At 36.0% G+C, this 18149-nt stretch overlaps 2 protein-coding genes across 4 annotated transcripts; both read right to left on the bottom strand.

Moving 5' to 3' along the window:
• Positions 1–716: 716 nt before the first annotated feature.
• LOC135155094 (uncharacterized) lies at positions 717–16148 on the bottom strand. Of its 3 annotated transcripts, none has more exons than XR_010294440.1 (3): positions 15912–16148; positions 9933–10313; positions 717–4332 (listed from the first exon to the last, which is right to left on the bottom strand). XR_010294440.1 is itself a non-coding variant. In XM_064103721.1 (3 exons), exons 1-3 carry the CDS (start codon positions 15943–15945, stop codon positions 4064–4066), a joined length of 516 nt encoding a protein of 171 aa, XP_063959791.1. In that variant the 5' UTR covers positions 15946–16148; the 3' UTR covers positions 717–4063. The 3 variants fall into 3 exon arrangements, 2 of the variants coding, with proteins under 2 accessions (XP_063959791.1, XP_063959790.1); XM_064103721.1 differs by having other exon boundaries at positions 10101–10313; XM_064103720.1 differs by having other exon boundaries at positions 717–10313.
• A 577-nt stretch (positions 16149–16725) lies between these two features.
• LOC135155241 (uncharacterized) lies at positions 16726–17661 on the bottom strand. The gene has a single exon (XM_064104150.1). The coding sequence runs from the start codon at positions 17659–17661 to the stop codon at positions 16726–16728; it is 936 nt and encodes a 311-aa protein (XP_063960220.1).
• Between the last annotated feature and the right edge of the window lie 488 nt (positions 17662–18149).

An 18149-nucleotide genomic window follows, 5' to 3' on the forward strand; every position in this document is an offset into this window, starting at 1 on the left:
TCCCGGGGCGTTGGGCAGTACACCCAAAGAAGAAGAAAAACTCTAGCTGGCAGAGGCGGATCAACGGTTTAACCCCCCCCCCCTGGGGCTGCCAAGTAAAAAAAAAATAACGACCTACATTTTGGAGCCAACCCAGGATTACCTTCAATTTACCGTGACCCCCCCCCCCTTTTGGCTTATAAAACAAATATCGGTACCAAAATGACCTTCATTTTGTAAAGGGACCGCGGGGACAATTGTAACAAAATTTACTAAATTCAATTCAATTCATTTATTTTCTCTTTCAGTCTTTTTACATTTACACTGATAGTTCAATATACATATTTACAAAATATAACATCTAAATCATTTTTTATAATACAATAATACCATGAAATCGAAAGGGAAGGAGACCAATTAAAAAGCAGAGCTTGTAGGGTGAAGGCCTCCTTTACATTTTATGAATAAAAGATAAGATAAAATAAAGAAATAAACAAAACATATGTATTTATATATATATATATATATATATAGTGAGATTTCAGTTTCGTAACAATAAAAAGATTTCGTAATAATAAGAGTTACGAAACTTAAATCATACTCTTTTATTATTACGTAACTTACGTCATTAATGATCTTTTACCCAAAAGCGCGTTATATATATATATATATATATATATATATATATATATATATATATATATATTATATATATATATATATATATACTCCCACACATACACCTTATTAAAGCTAAATGCCTGCTAAAAAACCTAAATAAAACGAAGATGCATATCTTGGCTTGACACCACGAATAGGTTTGGATTAAGTTAAACAATTAAAGGGGAATCCAACCTTTGCCATAAAATATTGTGTTGGGAAGGAGAAAAATAAATTAAACAGGATGGTGAAAGTTTGAAAGAAATCGGACAAGCAATAAGAAAGTTATAGCTGCTTTAAAATTGAGATCACTAATAGTATGTAGATTTCAAATTGGCAACTGGGTAAGTAAATTATGACAAGGGGCAAGGACAACTTTTCCATAGGCCATGTACTTTATTATCAGGGATTTGTGGTTTTCTCCTAAGTACCCATTCCCCTGGGGCAGTAATCTAAATATAACCCAGGTAGTATTTTGTTTAATGTCCTCATGAAAGAAAAATATAATTTGAAATAAAACTTTGGGGAAAAATGACATTTTAGCCATAATATGTATTGGAGCACATGGAAGAGTAGTCCTTGCCTTACATCACTATGACATCCCATATGCGGCCAATTTGAAGTCGCCATGAGTATAGTGATTACCAATATCTACAACTTTTAAAAATTCATAACTTTCTTGTTGTTTGTCCAATACCGTTCAAACTTTCACTTATCAACTTGTCTGATTTTTCTTTTTCTCATAAAAACAAGTTTTTATTTGGGTTGGATTCCCCTTTAATTTAGAAGCTACTATCATTTGAAAATAAGAGGTCAAGTGTTACAATTGCCCCACAACATGGGGTTATTGTAACATGCCTGTGGGACAATTGTAACACATACAATTGCAGCATTGTTTTTTCTTCATCAAAGCTTATGCACTTGACTGGTGCAAGGATTTTAATACTTCATTTAACATTTAACAAGACTAGCCCCACATGACAATGCTTGACTCATTTGCATTACATTTTCCACTTGCTATTATTTATGAGGAACGTTTTGACTGTTTTTAAGGTTGTTGTGGCTTCACCCTAACTGTAGAACTATACACCAATTTCTATTTGGGTTCTGTATCTATACTTTAAACATGTTAAATAATTGATATGTACCTACTCTCTTTAAATTGACGACTGCAGTAAAACACTTAACAGTGTGCTTTTAACTCATGAATTCTCCTCCGAATACAGTGATATTACTTTTTAAAGATTGGGAAATGAAAGCTTTGTCTAATAAAAAAAATGCCACTTTTCGGACAAATTCAACATTTCCTTACTTTGTTAACAAACTTATCAAATCCCGAATTAATGTTTTATTAAGATATCCTTTGGACGAAAGACATGTTCCCTCTTTCAATTTATTCCCTTTAATTTACCTTCTCTGTATATCCATGCCTAACTTAATGGATATTAGGCATTTGTATTACTTGTTTGTTTAGGCCTAGGCCTACTGATTTTTTACTCTGTACACATTCATGTAGTTCAGCCTTTCGCTGTGAATTCATTTCGTGAATAAAAATATTGGATAGATTTTAATGTTCAAAATTAGTATTTCTCCTGTTTCAGCTTTGCGACAAAGCTGTACTCTGTGCTGTGTTTTTTATTTCCAATCCGCCTATACTCGGATTTACAATTTTGACATTAATTTTTGAAGAACTTATACAGTCTCCTTGAATAACAGTATGAACTATTTTATTCTCAATCAGGTCCGAGAGGTTCGAGGTGCCTTTATATTTTCTACTAAGCTCAGTTTCAAGATCCTTTAGATAAAGAAAGAAGAGGAGAGACGACAAATTATCACCTGTATGGGGAATATTTCAGATATAAACCACTTGGATACTTTCGAAACATCAGAAAGAATTTTACCATTAATGTCATTACTAGTCAATAAAAACACCAAAAAGTTTCTTATTTAGGAATCTTGTATAAATATCAACAATGCATTTTAAACAGAATATATGGTCAATGGTTGAGTATTTGTGCATGAATCCTGCTTGATTCTCCCCTAAGATACCAACGTCAATATATTTTGTTAATCTCTCATTTAGAAGTAAAGTAAACAGTTTGCCAATGCAGCTAAGGATCGAGACCCCTCGATAATTTTCCAGTATTTTTAACAGGACCATTATTTTTTAAAGATAGGAGTTATAACACCAATACCCCAAACATCAGGAACTTTACCACTATTGATTACAATGTTGAATAACCTAGTAAGGATTGGAATAATAACCGCCGAAGTATCTGTTAAGAACTCATTTATAGTTCCATCTATTATAATCTTTGATCCTTTTCATTTTTTAGAGTAAATTCATCATTGATGGCCGGATTATCAAAATGTTGGATTGTAGGAGAGGGGAAGTTATCGTAAGATTGATTTAAATCCTCAAAGTGGTCAACTATAGATCAGCAAAATTAGCCTCTATCTTTATATTTTTATTTACACTATTGCTTTGGAGAATTTTCCAAAAATCCCTCGGTTTAGTAGGTCTCAAAGTTCGTATAGTTTGTTATTGAGATACTTATAATTTTATACCTTTTCCCACATTGAATCATGTTTTGCCTATTGTAGTCAGTCTGTTTTTTTTAAAGGATTTTTGTTTACATTTCGATACCTGTTTCTCAATCTATAGCAGCTGTGGTTGTACCATGGTTTCATAAAAACTGCTTTGTTTTTCTGGGCTTATTATTAGTAGATGGGTATAGCATTTCGTAATTTTGGCTGAATCTAATTATTAATAGAAATCATTGCTTCATTAATGGCTGTCTCATCCACCAGAGTTATATGGGAAGTAAGATTTTGTTTAATAAGGGTGGCTGCTTCTAGATTAATATCATCATGGACCTACTACTACTTGAGCTTGAACGCCATATTCGCGGGAAGGAATATTTCATCCCTGCATATATTCCTGTCTTCTACTCTGTTTTGCGAGTTAAAGAAATTTAATTTGGCTAAAGTTTTTGCAATCAGATCTGATGTGACCAAGCTGGGAATTTCATACCACTTCTGTTCTCAATTTTTATAAAAGGTTTTATCTTCCGCGTTTCGCGCGGTAAGAGGAATTATTTCAAATTCCTCAATCTTTTCCCATTTTGGGGAGCTCATATTTCTTTCGAAAACAAGTTTTTATAATCACAGCAAGTCAATTGAGTTCGAGTTGATAAGGGTATAGACGCAAGAAATATCTGTCTTTTGATTTAAATGTGATGAGATATCAAAAAGTCATCCCTTCCCCCTAGGGAGCGTGCTGTCTAATTGTTGGCACGCTTTGCGTGCCGTTACCGCCCCTCAAAAATTACGCATACATTCGTAATTCCGAAGCTTCGTTATTCCGAAGGTTCGGATATTCCGAAGGTTCCTTATTCCGAAGGTTCGTAATTCCGAAGGTACATTAGTCCGAAAACAAAATGAGGTTCAGTGTAGTAGGTTTCACGGTACACCATGTATTCTTTCTTGGGCATATGTTGGTCCTGAAAAGGACCACCCAATCTCGACGTTTCGACAAGTGTGTTCTTGTCGTCCTCAGGAGAATGAGCAAAGGTTGGTTGGTGTTGGAGTTTAGTTGGCGCTCTTCAATCTGGTAGATTATCTGCGCCAGGTCGTTTCCATGTTGCTTAATTCCCGCTTCAATGTCCTCGGCCGGCGTTAGACTAGTCTGACCTGTCATATAGCGAGGTGCAATATAATTAAGATTAGTTACCTCCACCATTAAATTGTGCATTTTTGTACTTCATAGTATGCAAACTTTTATAAGAAGCTATGTCGAAACACAATTTTAGTAGTCTATAAGAATTAACATCACTAAATATAATCCTCAGAACAAAAGGAAGCGAGAGGGAGAGATGGAGAGAGATCAGTGGAATATTCTTATTCGAATCTCTTTGTTTTTTTCACATAATTCAGGATTACTTTATAATCTGCATTTCTTCCCAATAATGTTGCTAGGTCTGATATTGGCGTATTTAATTTCAGGCTTCTTTGCATAGTTCTTCTTTCTCTTTCATATTTATTACAATGTAGTAAAAAATGTTCTATTGTCTCAGGAACCTGACAATGTGAACATAGACCATTTTCATGTTGATTACATTTATACTGATAATAATTCAATTTACATTTTCCAAGTCTTAGCCGGTGAATCATAGTCTCTTCAAATCGAATGAGACCTTGATAACTAATTGTTTCTGCCACGTTGGGTTGGATGCTAAATAAATGTCTTCCTTTAGATGAGGATGCCCATTGAGCCTGCCAGATTTCTTTATAAATCAAAGACATGTGGTTTTTCCATTCCTCTTTGATATATGGAATGTGTAATTCAACTTCTTCTTTTGATGCTCCTTTTTTTGCTAATTGGTCTGCCACTTCGTTCCCGTGAATACCGCAATGGGATGGTATCCATTCAAAGTTGACATAAATATCTGATGATTGTAAAACTTTGATTTTATATAAGATATCAACAATAAGATTGTTTTGAATTCGATTGCTTTCGAGTGCTTGAAGAGCTGACAATGAATCTGTAAAAATTATGATGGACATTCCTTTGTTATCTCCTAGCCAATCAAGTGCCATTACAATTGCTGTTAATTCGGCTCTCATTATACTTACAGAATTTAATCTATAGTATTTTTTAATGTCCAGTTCTGGTATATAAAAAGCAGAGCCGGTTCTCTTGTCTTCTTGTTTTGATCCATCAGTGTAGATCTTTAAGTAACCTTTCCATCTTGTATGTGTCCTTTCTAAGACACAGTTTTTCATATCTTGTACTAAGTTACGTTGTTTGTTGATAACATTATGGATATAGTAAGATATATTTGGTATTTCATATGACCAAAAAGGTTCTCGTAATATTCTTTGGCTTAGTTGTTCAATTTGGATTTCTTCATTTGGCTTACATGCTCTAACTACAAAGGGTCCATGACCTACTTTCCAAGTAAATTGATCAATATACCAGGAAGGTTCAATAATTTCTAAAGTAGGATGATGAGTATCTCTATTTGTTAAAAGATAAAACATGTATTTATCAACATACAGTTCTCTTCTTAGTTGTAAAGGTCGTTCACCACATTCAACCTGCAGTGCTTCAAGGGCAGGGTTATATACTGCACCAGTTATTATTTTCAGTGACTGATATTGGACTGAATCTAATTCTTGTTTTAGTGAAAGGCTAGCCGAATCGTATAACTCACATCCGTAGTCTAATATGGATCTAATAAGACCTTTGTATATAATATAAAGAATCGTTTTATTATTTCCCCAACTCGTTCCTGCTATACACCGTAACAAATTGATTCTTTTTGAACATTTGAGTTTTATATAATCTATGTGCTTTTTCCAGGTGAGTTTCACATCAAACCAAATGCCCAGAAACTTATATTCTTTGTATTGTGGTATAGATTTATCTTTAATCTCAATATTTACCTCTATTTGCTGCCTATTGGTAAAAATCATAACAGCAGACTTTTGAGGAGATATAATCATACTCCAGGTTGAGCACCATTGTTCAATCTCTTTTAAAGCTTTCTTAATTTTCTTTTGTAGAAAGTCAAGATTTCTGCCTGAACACCATATGGCAATATCATCGGCATACATAGAGATTTTTTACAGATTTTTCTTTCAGTTTTAGATCATTCAACATTAAATTGAACAAAATTGGACTAATCACACTACCTTGGGGCGTTCCATTTTCCAGAACAAACTGTGAAGATAACTGACCATCAACTTTTACCTTGCAATATCGATCTTGTAAAAATGAATTAATCCACTGTAACATTTTTCCTTTTATACCAGCTTGATGACATTTAAATACTATTCCCTTTCTCCATAAAAGGTCATATGCTTTTTCAAGGTCAATGAAAATAACTAGAACATACTCTTTGTTAGCTAATCCTTTCTGTATATCTGTTTCTAATCTAAGGAGCTGATCTAAAGAACTTCTATTTTTTCTAAATCCAGCCTGTGTTGGTGTCAGGATACTGCATCGCTCCATGAACCATACGAGTCTATTTTTAACCATTCTTTCCATCAGTTTGGAGAGAGTTGATGTCAAGGAAATGGGTCGATATGAAGAAGGGTTCGTTGGATCTTTACCTGGTTTAAGTACAGGGATCTGGGTAGAATAATGCCAATCTGTGGGTAGAATTGAGGAATTCCAAATACTGTTTATTAAAACTAATATGAACTGAAGAGCTATTTTTGGTAGGTGTTGTATCATAATTGACTTGATACCATCTGTACCTGCTGCAGAATTTTTCATATCCTTAACAGCGCTTGTTAATTCATTATATGTGAATTCATCATTAAGAGGTGTTTCAGAGGAGTAGCTTTCTTCGATCGTATTTCGTATCAAATTTTCAAATGAATTTCTTCTAATAATCTCGTCATTGTCTAATCGATTGTCGATCGTTTTAAAAGCCTTAGCAATCAATTCTGCCTTTTCTTGAGCATTAGCTATTGGTGTATTGTTTCCTGTTAATAAATTGGGAAATATATGTTTGGAGACAGAACCATTTCGTAGTCCTTTCACCATATCCCATACTTTGCCTAAGTTGGATGTTCTCCTCAAAGACTGACAGTAGTTTAACCAGTATTCCTTTTGTGTTCGTCTCTTTATTTTTTGAGCATATGCTTTCTTTTTCCTGTACATTTCCAAGTCATCCTTTCTAAAATGTCTATTTAATCGATTTCTATATTTATTTCTTTCTTTGATTGCTTCTTGGTATTCTAGTGTCCACCAAGGTACTGGGTTTTTTTGCTTTTCGATTTCTGCCTGCTTTGCGAAGGGTTTCTTCTGCCACTTCGTTAATAATCTGCAAAATCAAATTGTACTTATCTTGAATATTCAGATCATGTGAAAAATGTAATATCTTTATTTTACTAAATTTATGCTTCAATCTTTCCCGATATATTTCCCAGTTTACGTGCTTGAAGGACCAATTCTTTTCATGAGGATTGATGTTATCATCTACAAATTCTATTTCGTGCAGTGAGCACTTGATAACATTGTGATCGCTCCCGAAATTTCCTAGCACGTTCCATTTTAGTTTGCTGGCGATTTCCTTCGAAGCAATTGTTAAGTCTAGGCAAGACCTTGTCCCTGTATGGATGTCCATTCTTGTAGGCGTCCCATCGTTCAACACTACTAAATCATGTTTTGTTATAAAGTTTTCAACTAATGTCCCATTACTATCTCGCTTTATGCTACCCCACAGAGGGTTGTGTGAATTGAAATCACCTGTAATTATTATGTTTTTTGAACAATTTTCAATCAAATTTTCTAAATCTCGCAATTCTATCTTTTGACAAGGATTATAATAATTGATTAATGAAATGACCTTGTCATAAGTGAAAATGTCAATTCTTTGATATTCCTTGATTTGAGGCAAATTGACTTCTTTGAAAGTAACTGTTTTATGCACATATATTGCAATTCCTCCTCTTCCTCCTTGGCCTCTATTTTTTATTACTGGGATGAAATCTGGAATTGCTAATATATTAAAATCAGTGAACCATGTTTCTTGTAAACATATCAAGGCAGGGATGGAGTTTAATTCTACATTTTCTATTAGCTCTTTGTAAAAGTCTGGACCGTGAGCATTCATGCTTTGGGCATTCCATTGTAAAATATTTAAAGGCCGAGCGTTAATTGTATTTGAGCTGTCTTTATTACTAAAGACGATCGTGGATCATCTCTGGAGACACCTCGTTGATGTCTAAGCATCGCTTGGCTGCCTCAACCACTAATCTAATTCTGTTTGAATGAGAAGTTTCTTTGTCAAGGTTGTTAACTATAAAAGTGATGAATGCCAAAAAGTCGACTCTAGCATTTTCTGTGGATGCGGGAATTACAGGTCCAGACTCTTCTGCTTCATTAGGCCTACGATTATTCTCTTTACAAGTGAATTCTTGCGCATCTGTCTGTACAGACTTTTCCGCCGTTTCTGTTTGAGTGGATATGGTCGCCGTTTTTATTGTCGACCTCTTTACCGTTGGTATTTGATCTACTTTAGCTTCCAAAATATTCGGTTGATCTGGGATTTTCTTTCCTTTGGGGGGTTTGATAATATTCTTGTTTGATGATTCACGATCTTTCGAGTGATTTTCTTCTTTTTTTTCTTGATGGTATATTTTTGTTGCTTGAGCATAAGTTAAATTATTTTGCAGGCTGACATTTTGAATATTTTTTGCTTCCTTATAATAGGTACATCCTTGATAGGCCGCTGAATGATTAAGGTTACATCTCAAGCATTTTGGGCTATCTTTATTGGGGCACATTTCAAAAGTGTGGGTCTCACCACATCTTACACATCTTAAATGACCCTTACAATTCTTTTGGATGTGCCCAAATTGCTGGCATTTATGGCATCTTGTTACAGTAGGGACAAACTCATCAACTACATATTTTTGGTATAGAAAGGAGACATGGTGTGGAAGATTTGGTCCTTTGAATACTAAAAGAACAGAAGGGGTTGGTGATAATTCACCGTTTATTCTTTTATTGAATCTCTTTACATACGTCACACCTTGTTCTTTCAAGAGTTCATTGAGTTCTTCCTCCGTGATTAGTGTATCTACTTTATGAATAACACCACGGATTTGAGTAATGGGTATATATTGTGCAACCTTGACAGGGGTGTGAATTAATTCAGTCATTTCTAAAATCTTTTTCATCTGTGTTTCATCAATACAAGTAACTTTCAGGCCTCCCTTTTCTTTCATAATTTTACTCACCTCACCATACTTTGAGTTGATTTCTTTAATGAGTTTTGCTGGGCTTATTTTGCTTATGCTTGAATTCTCGCCTACATCTCTTATTTCTACTATCATAGATTTATTCTCACTTCTGACATGTCTGATATTCTGCTTTTTACGATTTGAACTCGACCCTTCTTTGTTTTCGAAACTTCCTTTCCTAACTCTCTTGTCGTCTTCATTTATAGTTCTTGTACTTGCTTTTCTCTTTTTTCTCTCCACTTTTCGCCACTCCATTTCACTCTCAACTTCTGTAGAACTCTCTCTATCATTTGATTTATTGAGATGAGCTTGGAATATACCGTGTTTTCTATTACTGCTCGGGGTCATCATTACATTACCAATTGCGGCTTGATAATATGCATCTTCTCCCGAAGAAATATCTGTTTCTTCCGTTTCCATTATCCCTTTTTGGATAGTTTGAATATTATTAGAAGTACTGTTAGCATTGGGTTTTGTTAGTATGTTGGTTAGTTTACTGTAAATGTGCTTTTGAATTTCGCTGACAGGCTTACCAATCCGCTGTCCGAATCGAAAGAGTTGGTTCATAAGCTTCTCAGAGTCTCGTTTTCAAATATAATGACACTTGTTGGATAAAAATCTATAAGACTTTCGCTTTTGCTGAAAGAGTAGTTCCGAAATCATATAAATCCACAGAAAATAAAGCTCAGATCCAATGATACCTTGGATGTTGTCTCGGAGAACCTTGCGATGACGCTTGGCACCACCCTTTCCGAGACCCTTTTCTCGTCGCAGAAACGTGGCGCTAAAATCAAGTTGGTTGGTGTTGGAGTTTAGTTGGCGCTCTTCAATCTGGTAGATTATCTGCGCCAGGTCGTTTCCATGTTGCTTAATTCCCGCTTCAATGTCCTCGGCCGGCGTTAGACTAGTCTGACCTGTCATACAGCGAGGTGCAATATAATTAAGATTAGTTACCTCCACCATTAAATTGTGCATTTTTGTACTTCATAGTATGCAAACTTTTATAAGAAGCTATGTCGAAACACAATTTTAGTAGTCTATAAGAATTAACATCACTAAATATAATCCTCAGAACAAAAGGAAGCGAGAGGGAGAGATGGAGAGAGATCAGTGGAATATTCTTATTCGAATCTCTTTGTTTTTTTCACATAATTCAGGATTACTTTATAATCTGCATTTCTTCCCAATAATGTTGCTAGGTCTGATATTGGCGTATTTAATTTCAGGCTTCTTTGCATAGTTCTTCTTTCTCTTTCATATTTATTACAATGTAGTAAAAAATGTTCTATTGTCTCAGGAACCTGACAATGTGAACATAGACCATTTTCATGTTGATTACATTTATACTGATAATAATTCAATTTACATTTTCCAAGTCTTAGCCGGTGAATCATAGTCTCTTCAAATCGAATGAGACCTTGATAACTAATTGTTTCTGCCACGTTGGGTTGGATGCTAAATAAATGTCTTCCTTTAGATGAGGATGCCCATTGAGCCTGCCAGATTTCTTTATAAATCAAAGACATGTGGTTTTTCCATTCCTCTTTGATATATGGAATGTGTAATTCAACTTCTTCTTTTGATGCTCCTTTTTTTGCTAATTGGTCTGCCACTTCGTTCCCGTGAATACCGCAATGGGATGGTATCCATTCAAAGTTGACATAAATATCTGATGATTGTAAAACTTTGATTTTATATAAGATATCAACAATAAGATTGTTTTGAATTCGATTGCTTTCGAGTGCTTGAAGAGCTGACAATGAATCTGTAAAAATTATGATGGACATTCCTTTGTTATCTCCTAGCCAATCAAGTGCCATTACAATTGCTGTTAATTCGGCTCTCATTATACTTACAGAATTTAATCTATAGTATTTTTTAATGTCCAGTTCTGGTATATAAAAAGCAGAGCCGGTTCTCTTGTCTTCTTGTTTTGATCCATCAGTGTAGATCTTTAAGTAACCTTTCCATCTTGTATGTGTCCTTTCTAAGACACAGTTTTTCATATCTTGTACTAAGTTACGTTGTTTGTTGATAACATTATGGATATAGTAAGATATATTTGGTATTTCATATGACCAAAAAGGTTCTCGTAATATTCTTTGGCTTAGTTGTTCAATTTGGATTTCTTCATTTGGCTTACATGCTCTAACTACAAAGGGTCCATGACCTACTTTCCAAGTAAATTGATCAATATACCAGGAAGGTTCAATAATTTCTAAAGTAGGATGATGAGTATCTCTATTTGTTAAAAGATAAAACATGTATTTATCAACATACAGTTCTCTTCTTAGTTGTAAAGGTCGTTCACCACATTCAACCTGCAGTGCTTCAAGGGCAGGGTTATATACTGCACCAGTTATTATTTTCAGTGACTTATATTGGACTGAATCTAATTCTTGTTTTAGTGAAAGGCTAGCCGAATCGTATAACTCACATCCGTAGTCTAATATGGATCTAATAAGACCTTTGTATATAATATAAAGAATCGTTTTATTATTTCCCCAACTCGTTCCTGCTATACACCGTAACAAATTGATTCTTTTTGAACATTTGAGTTTTATATAATCTATGTGCTTTTTCCAGGTGAGTTTCACATCAAACCAAATGCCCAGAAACTTATATTCTTTGTATTGTGGTATAGATTTATCTTTAATCTCAATATTTACCTCTATTTGCTGCCTATTGGTAAAAATCATAACAGCAGACTTTTGAGGAGATATAATCATACTCCAGGTTGAGCACCATTGTTCAATCTCTTTTAAAGCTTTCTTAATTTTCTTTTGTAGAAAGTCAAGATTTCTGCCTGAACACCATATGGCAATATCATCGGCATACATAGAGATTTTTACAGATTTTTCTTTCAGTTTTAGATCATTCAACATTAAATTGAACAAAATTGGACTAATCACACTACCTTGGGGCGTTCCATTTTCCAGAACAAACTGTGAAGATAACTGACCATCAACTTTTACCTTGCAATATCGATCTTGTAAAAATGAATTAATCCACTGTAACATTTTTCCTTTTATACCAGCTTGATGACATTTAAATACTATTCCCTTTCTCCATAAAAGGTCATATGCTTTTTCAAGGTCAATGAAAATAACTAGAACATACTCTTTGTTAGCTAATCCTTTCTGTATATCTGTTTCTAATCTAAGGAGCTGATCTAAAGAACTTCTATTTTTTCTAAATCCAGCCTGTGTTGGTGTCAGGATACTGCATCGCTCCATGAACCATACGAGTCTATTTTTAACCATTCTTTCCATCAGTTTGGAGAGAGTTGATGTCAAGGAAATGGGTCGATATGAAGAAGGGTTCGTTGGATCTTTACCTGGTTTAAGTACAGGGATCTGGGTAGAATAATGCCAATCTGTGGGTAGAATTGAGGAATTCCAAATACTGTTTATTAAAACTAATATGAACTGAAGAGCTATTTTTGGTAGGTGTTGTATCATAATTGACTTGATACCATCTGTACCTGCTGCAGAATTTTTCATATCCTTAACAGCGCTTGTTAATTCATTATATGTGAATTCATCATTAAGAGGTGTTTCAGAGGAGTAGCTTTCTTCGATCGTATTTCGTATCAAATTTTCAAATGAATTTCTTCTAATAATCTCGTCATTGTCTAATCGATTGTCGATCGTTTTAAAAGCCTTAGCAATCAATTCTGCCTTTTCTTGAGCATTAGCTATTGGTGTATTGTTTCCTGTTAATAAATTGGGAAATATATGTTTGGAGACAGAACCATTTCGTAGTCCTTTCACCATATCCCATACTTTGCCTAAGTTGGATGTTCTCCTCAAAGACTGACAGTAGTTTAACCAGTATTCCTTTTGTGTTCGTCTCTTTATTTTTTGAGCATATGCTTTCTTTTTCCTGTACATTTCCAAGTCATCCTTTCTAAAATGTCTATTTAATCGATTTCTATATTTATTTCTTTCTTTGATTGCTTCTTGGTATTCTAGTGTCCACCAAGGTACTGGGTTTTTTGCTTTTCGATTTCTGCCTGCTTTGCGAAGGGTTTCTTCTGCCACTTCGTTAATAATCTGCAAAATCAAATTGTACTTATCTTGAATATTCAGATCATGTGAAAAATGTAATATCTTTATTTTACTAAATTTATGCTTCAATCTTTCCCGATATATTTCCCAGTTTACGTGCTTGAAGGACCAATTCTTTTCATGAGGATTGATGTTATCGTCTACAAATTCTATTTCGTGCAGTGAGCACTTGATAACATTGTGATCGCTCCCGAAATTTCCTAGCACGTTCCATTTTAGTTTGCTGGCGATTTCCTTCGAAGCAATTGTTAAGTCTAGGCAAGACCTTGTCCCTGTATGGATGTCCATTCTTGTAGGCGTCCCATCGTTCAACACTACTAAATCATGTTTTGTTATAAAGTTTTCAACTAATGTCCCATTACTATCTCGCTTTATGCTACCCCACAGAGGGTTGTGTGAATTGAAATCACCTGTAATTATTATGTTTTTTGAACAATTTTCAATCAAATTTTCTAAATCTCGCAATTCTATCTTTTGACAAGGATTATAATAATTGATTAATGAAATGACCTTGTCATAAGTGAAAATGTCAATTCTTTGATATTCCTTGATTTGAGGCAAATTGACTTCTTTGAAAGTAACTGTTTTATGCACATATATTGCAATTCCTCCTCTTCCTCCTTGGCCTCTATTTTTTATTACTGGGATGAAATCTGGAATTGCTAATATATTAAAATCAGTGAACCATGTTTCTTGTAAACATATCAAGGCAGGGATGGAGTTTAATTCTACATTTTCTATTAGCTCTTTGTAAAAGTCTGGACCGTGAGCATTCATGCTTTGGGCATTCCATTGTAAAATATTTAAAGGCCGAGCGTTAATTGTATTTGAGCTGTCTTTATTACTGAAGACGATCGTGGATCATCTCTGGAGACACCTCGTTGATGTCTAAGCATCGCTTGGCTGCCTCAACCACTAATCTAATTCTGTTTGAATGAGAAGTTTCTTTGTCAAGGTTGTTAACTATAAAAGTGATGAATGCCAAAAAGTCGACTCTAGCATTTTCTGTGGATGCGGGAATTACAGGTCCAGACTCTTCTGCTTCATTAGGCCTATGATTATTCTCTTTACAAGTGAATTCTTGCGCATCTGTCTGTACAGACTTTTCCGCCGTTTCTGTTTGAGTGGATATGGTCGCCGTTTTTATTGTCGACCTCTTTACCGTTGGTATTTGATCTACTTTAGCTTCCAAAATATTCGGTTGATCTGGGATTTTCTTTCCTTTGGGGGGTTTGATAATATTCTTGTTTGATGATTCACGATCTTTCGAGTGATTTTCTTCTCTTTTTTCTTGATGGTATATTTTTGTTGCTTGAGCATAAGTTAAATTATTTTGCAGGCTGACATTTTGAATATTTTTTGCTTCCTTATAATAGGTACATCCTTGATAGGCCGCTGAATGATTAAGGTTACATCTCAAGCATTTTGGGCTATCTTTATTGGGGCACATTTCAAAAGTGTGGGCCTCACCACATCTTACACATCTTAAATGACCCTTACAATTCTTCTGGATGTGCCCAAATTGCTGGCATTTATGGCATCTTGTTACAGTAGGGACAAACTCATCAACTACATATTTTTGGTATAGAAAGGAGACATGGTGTGGAAGATTTGGTCCTTTGAATACTAAAAGAACAGAAGGGGTTGGTGATAATACACCGTTTATTCTTTTATTGAATCTCTTTACATACGTCACACCTTGTTCTTTCAAGAGTTCATTGAGTTCTTCCTCCGTGATTAGTGTATCTACTTTATGAATAACACCACGGATTTGAGTAATGGGTATATATTGTGCAACCTTGACAGGGGTGTGAATTAATTCAGTCATTTCTAAAATCTTTTTCATCTGTGTTTCATCAATACAAGTAACTTTCAGGCCTCCCTTTTCTTTCATAATTTTACTCACCTCACCATACTTTGAGTTGATTTCTTTAATGAGTTTTGCTGGGCTTATTTTGCTTATGCTTGAATTCTCGCCTACATCTCTTATTTCTACTATCATAGATTTATTCTCACTTCTGACATGTCTGATATTCTGCTTTTTACGATTTGAACTCGACCCTTCTTTGTTTTCGAAACTTCCTTTCCTAACTCTCTTGTCGTCTTCATTTATAGTTCTTGTACTTGCTTTTCTCTTTTTTCTCTCCACTTTTCGCCACTCCATTTCACTCTCAACTTCTGTAGAACTCTCTCTATCATTTGATTTATTGAGATGAGCTTGGAATATACCATGTTTTCTATTACTGCTCGGGGTCATCATTACATTACCAATTGCGGCTTGATAATATGCATCTTCTCCCGAAGAAATATCTGTTTCTTCCGTTTCCATTATCCCTTTTTGGATAGTTTGAATATTATTAGAAGTACTGTTAGCATTGGGTTTTGTTAGTATGTTGGTTAGTTTACTGTAAATGTGCTTTTGAATTTCGCTGACAGGCTTACCAATCCGCTGTCCGAATCGAAAGAGTTGGTTCATAAGCTTCTCAGAGTCTCGTTTTCAAATATAATGACACTTGTTGGATAAAAATCTATAAGACTTTCGCTTTTGCTGAAAGAGTAGTTCCGAAATCATATAAATCCACAGAAAATAAAGCTCAGATCAGTGCAGATCAGTGCAGCTCAGTCACCGGATCGGAGAGCTCGCTACTCTTCTGGCTAGCTCTGATCTATATCTGTACTGAGTCAAGTTTGTAAAAGCAGGCCTTATATACTCTGTCGAAGTGCCGTATGCAGGGTATCTCGCAGGGTACATGTCTCTGATTGGCTAGATAGGTCACATGACATCCACATATGCGGACGTGGGTGACAACACACAAATTGGGCGCGCAAAACCAGCGACGACCGGAAATTGCTGTCAGTTATCATTCCCGCTAGGATTAGCATGAATGACAAAAGTCACCACTTCCGCCCATACACTGCAGTGCTCACACGTGTGTGGAACGTCCGGGTAGGCTAATTAGGCAAATTAGCCTCTTTGTCTAGAACGGTAAGCCAGATATTGCTGAGTTGGAGGCCGCTGTCTTGAGGAACAGTGTTATGTTCCTCAATCTCCAACGCTTCTCTGACTCTCCGTTGATACGAGTAAGGGACACGGGTGACCAGTCTACTCTCATCCCAAAGAATCCGGTGATCATGCGTATGGGCATGATCGATGATTGCAGATTTTTCCCTCTCGTCTCTCCTACCATGGGCCTTGTGTTCCTTAATCCGAGTGTTGAAGGAACGACCCGTCTCTCCGATGTAAACCTTACCGCATTCACAAGGAATTCGGTAAACTCCAGGGAGGTACGTCCTTGGAGTTGCGCTTGTCCTTATGTGTAGTGAGGGCAGATTGAAGCTTATTTGAGGAACTATGACGAACCTCAATGTCGGCTTCTCTCAAAATCCTCTGAATTTTGTGAGAGGCTGCTCCCAGATATGGAAGAACGACTCTCGCCTTGGGTTGTCCTGCACGAGGGTTCCGCGAGGGGGGAAGCTCAGTGCAGATCTTATGTGAGGGGTAGTTGTTACATTTCAAAACACGTTTGATATGCTCAAGCTCACCTCTCAGGTGGATCTGGTCACTAACCTCATGCGCTCGTTTGACTAACGTCTTGTTGATGGATCTTAGCACTGATGGGTGGTGGAATGAACGATAGTTCAAGTACCGATCAGTGTGAGTAGGTTTCCGATAAACCTGATGGGATAGGGATCCCTGTGCCGTCCTCGTAATCTTTGTATCAAGAAAGGGGATAGATCCCTCATTCTCCATTTCCATGGTGAACTTGATACACTCGTGTTGAGAGTTGAGGTGCTGTAGGAAATTGCTAGTTTCCTCAGCACCGTGTTGCCAAACCACAAAAGTGTCGTCCACATATCTAAGCCACACTTTGGGTTTGTGGGTTGCTGACTGGAGAGCCGTCTCCTCGAAATGTTCCATGAACATGTTGGCTACCACTGGGGACAGGGGAGACCCCATGGCACCCCCTTCCGTTTGCCTGTAGAATGTGTCTCTCCATCTGAAAGAGGTGGAATTGAGGCACATCTCAAGCAGGTCATGGATCTCTAGAGGAGACAACTGTGTCCTGTCAGGGAGAGTTCTGTCAAATTTCAATCTCTCAAGGATGATGGCGCAAGCATCCTTAACTGGTACACTTGTGAACAATGACTCAACATCAAAGCTGATGAGGAGGTCATTGTTAGAGACGTTCATCTGACAGATATGCTCAACGAAATGTTTAGAGTTTCTCACGTGATGCACGCCCTGACCAACAAGAGGCTGTAAGATGTAAGTCAAATGCTGAGCCAGTGCGTACGTGGGAGATCCTCTAGTAGACACAATAGGTCTGAGTGAGGTTCGTAATAAATTCCGAAGGTTCGTTAGTCCGAAAACGAAATGATTAACGAACCTTATTTCGTTTTCGGACTAACGAACCTTCGGAACAACGAACCTTATTTCGTTTTCGGATTAACGAACCTTCGGAAAAACGAACCTCATTTCGTTTTCGGATTAACGAACCTTCGGAATAACGCCACAAATGTTCGGATTAACGAACCCTTTTACGTTTTCGGATTAACGAACATCGAGGTATATAGGCAATTTACGTGTTTCGGAATTACGAACCTTCGGAATAAAGAACCTTCGGAATTACGAACCTTCGGAATTACGAAGTGTAACCAAAAATTATATCCTGGCCATGC

Source organism: Lytechinus pictus, chromosome 8, assembly GCF_037042905.1.
Source record: "Lytechinus pictus isolate F3 Inbred chromosome 8, Lp3.0, whole genome shotgun sequence".
Classification (NCBI taxonomy): domain Eukaryota; kingdom Metazoa; phylum Echinodermata; class Echinoidea; order Temnopleuroida; family Toxopneustidae; genus Lytechinus; species Lytechinus pictus.

What these genes read in the sequence shown, in the direction of transcription:
- LOC135155241 (XM_064104150.1), bottom strand. Translation starts at nt 17,661, where the DNA reads ATGAACGTCTCTAACAATGACCTCCTCATCAGCTTTGATGTTGAGTCA.
- LOC135155094 (XM_064103720.1), bottom strand. Translation starts at nt 9,966, where the DNA reads ATGAACCAACTCTTTCGATTCGGACAGCGGATTGGTAAGCCTGTCAGC.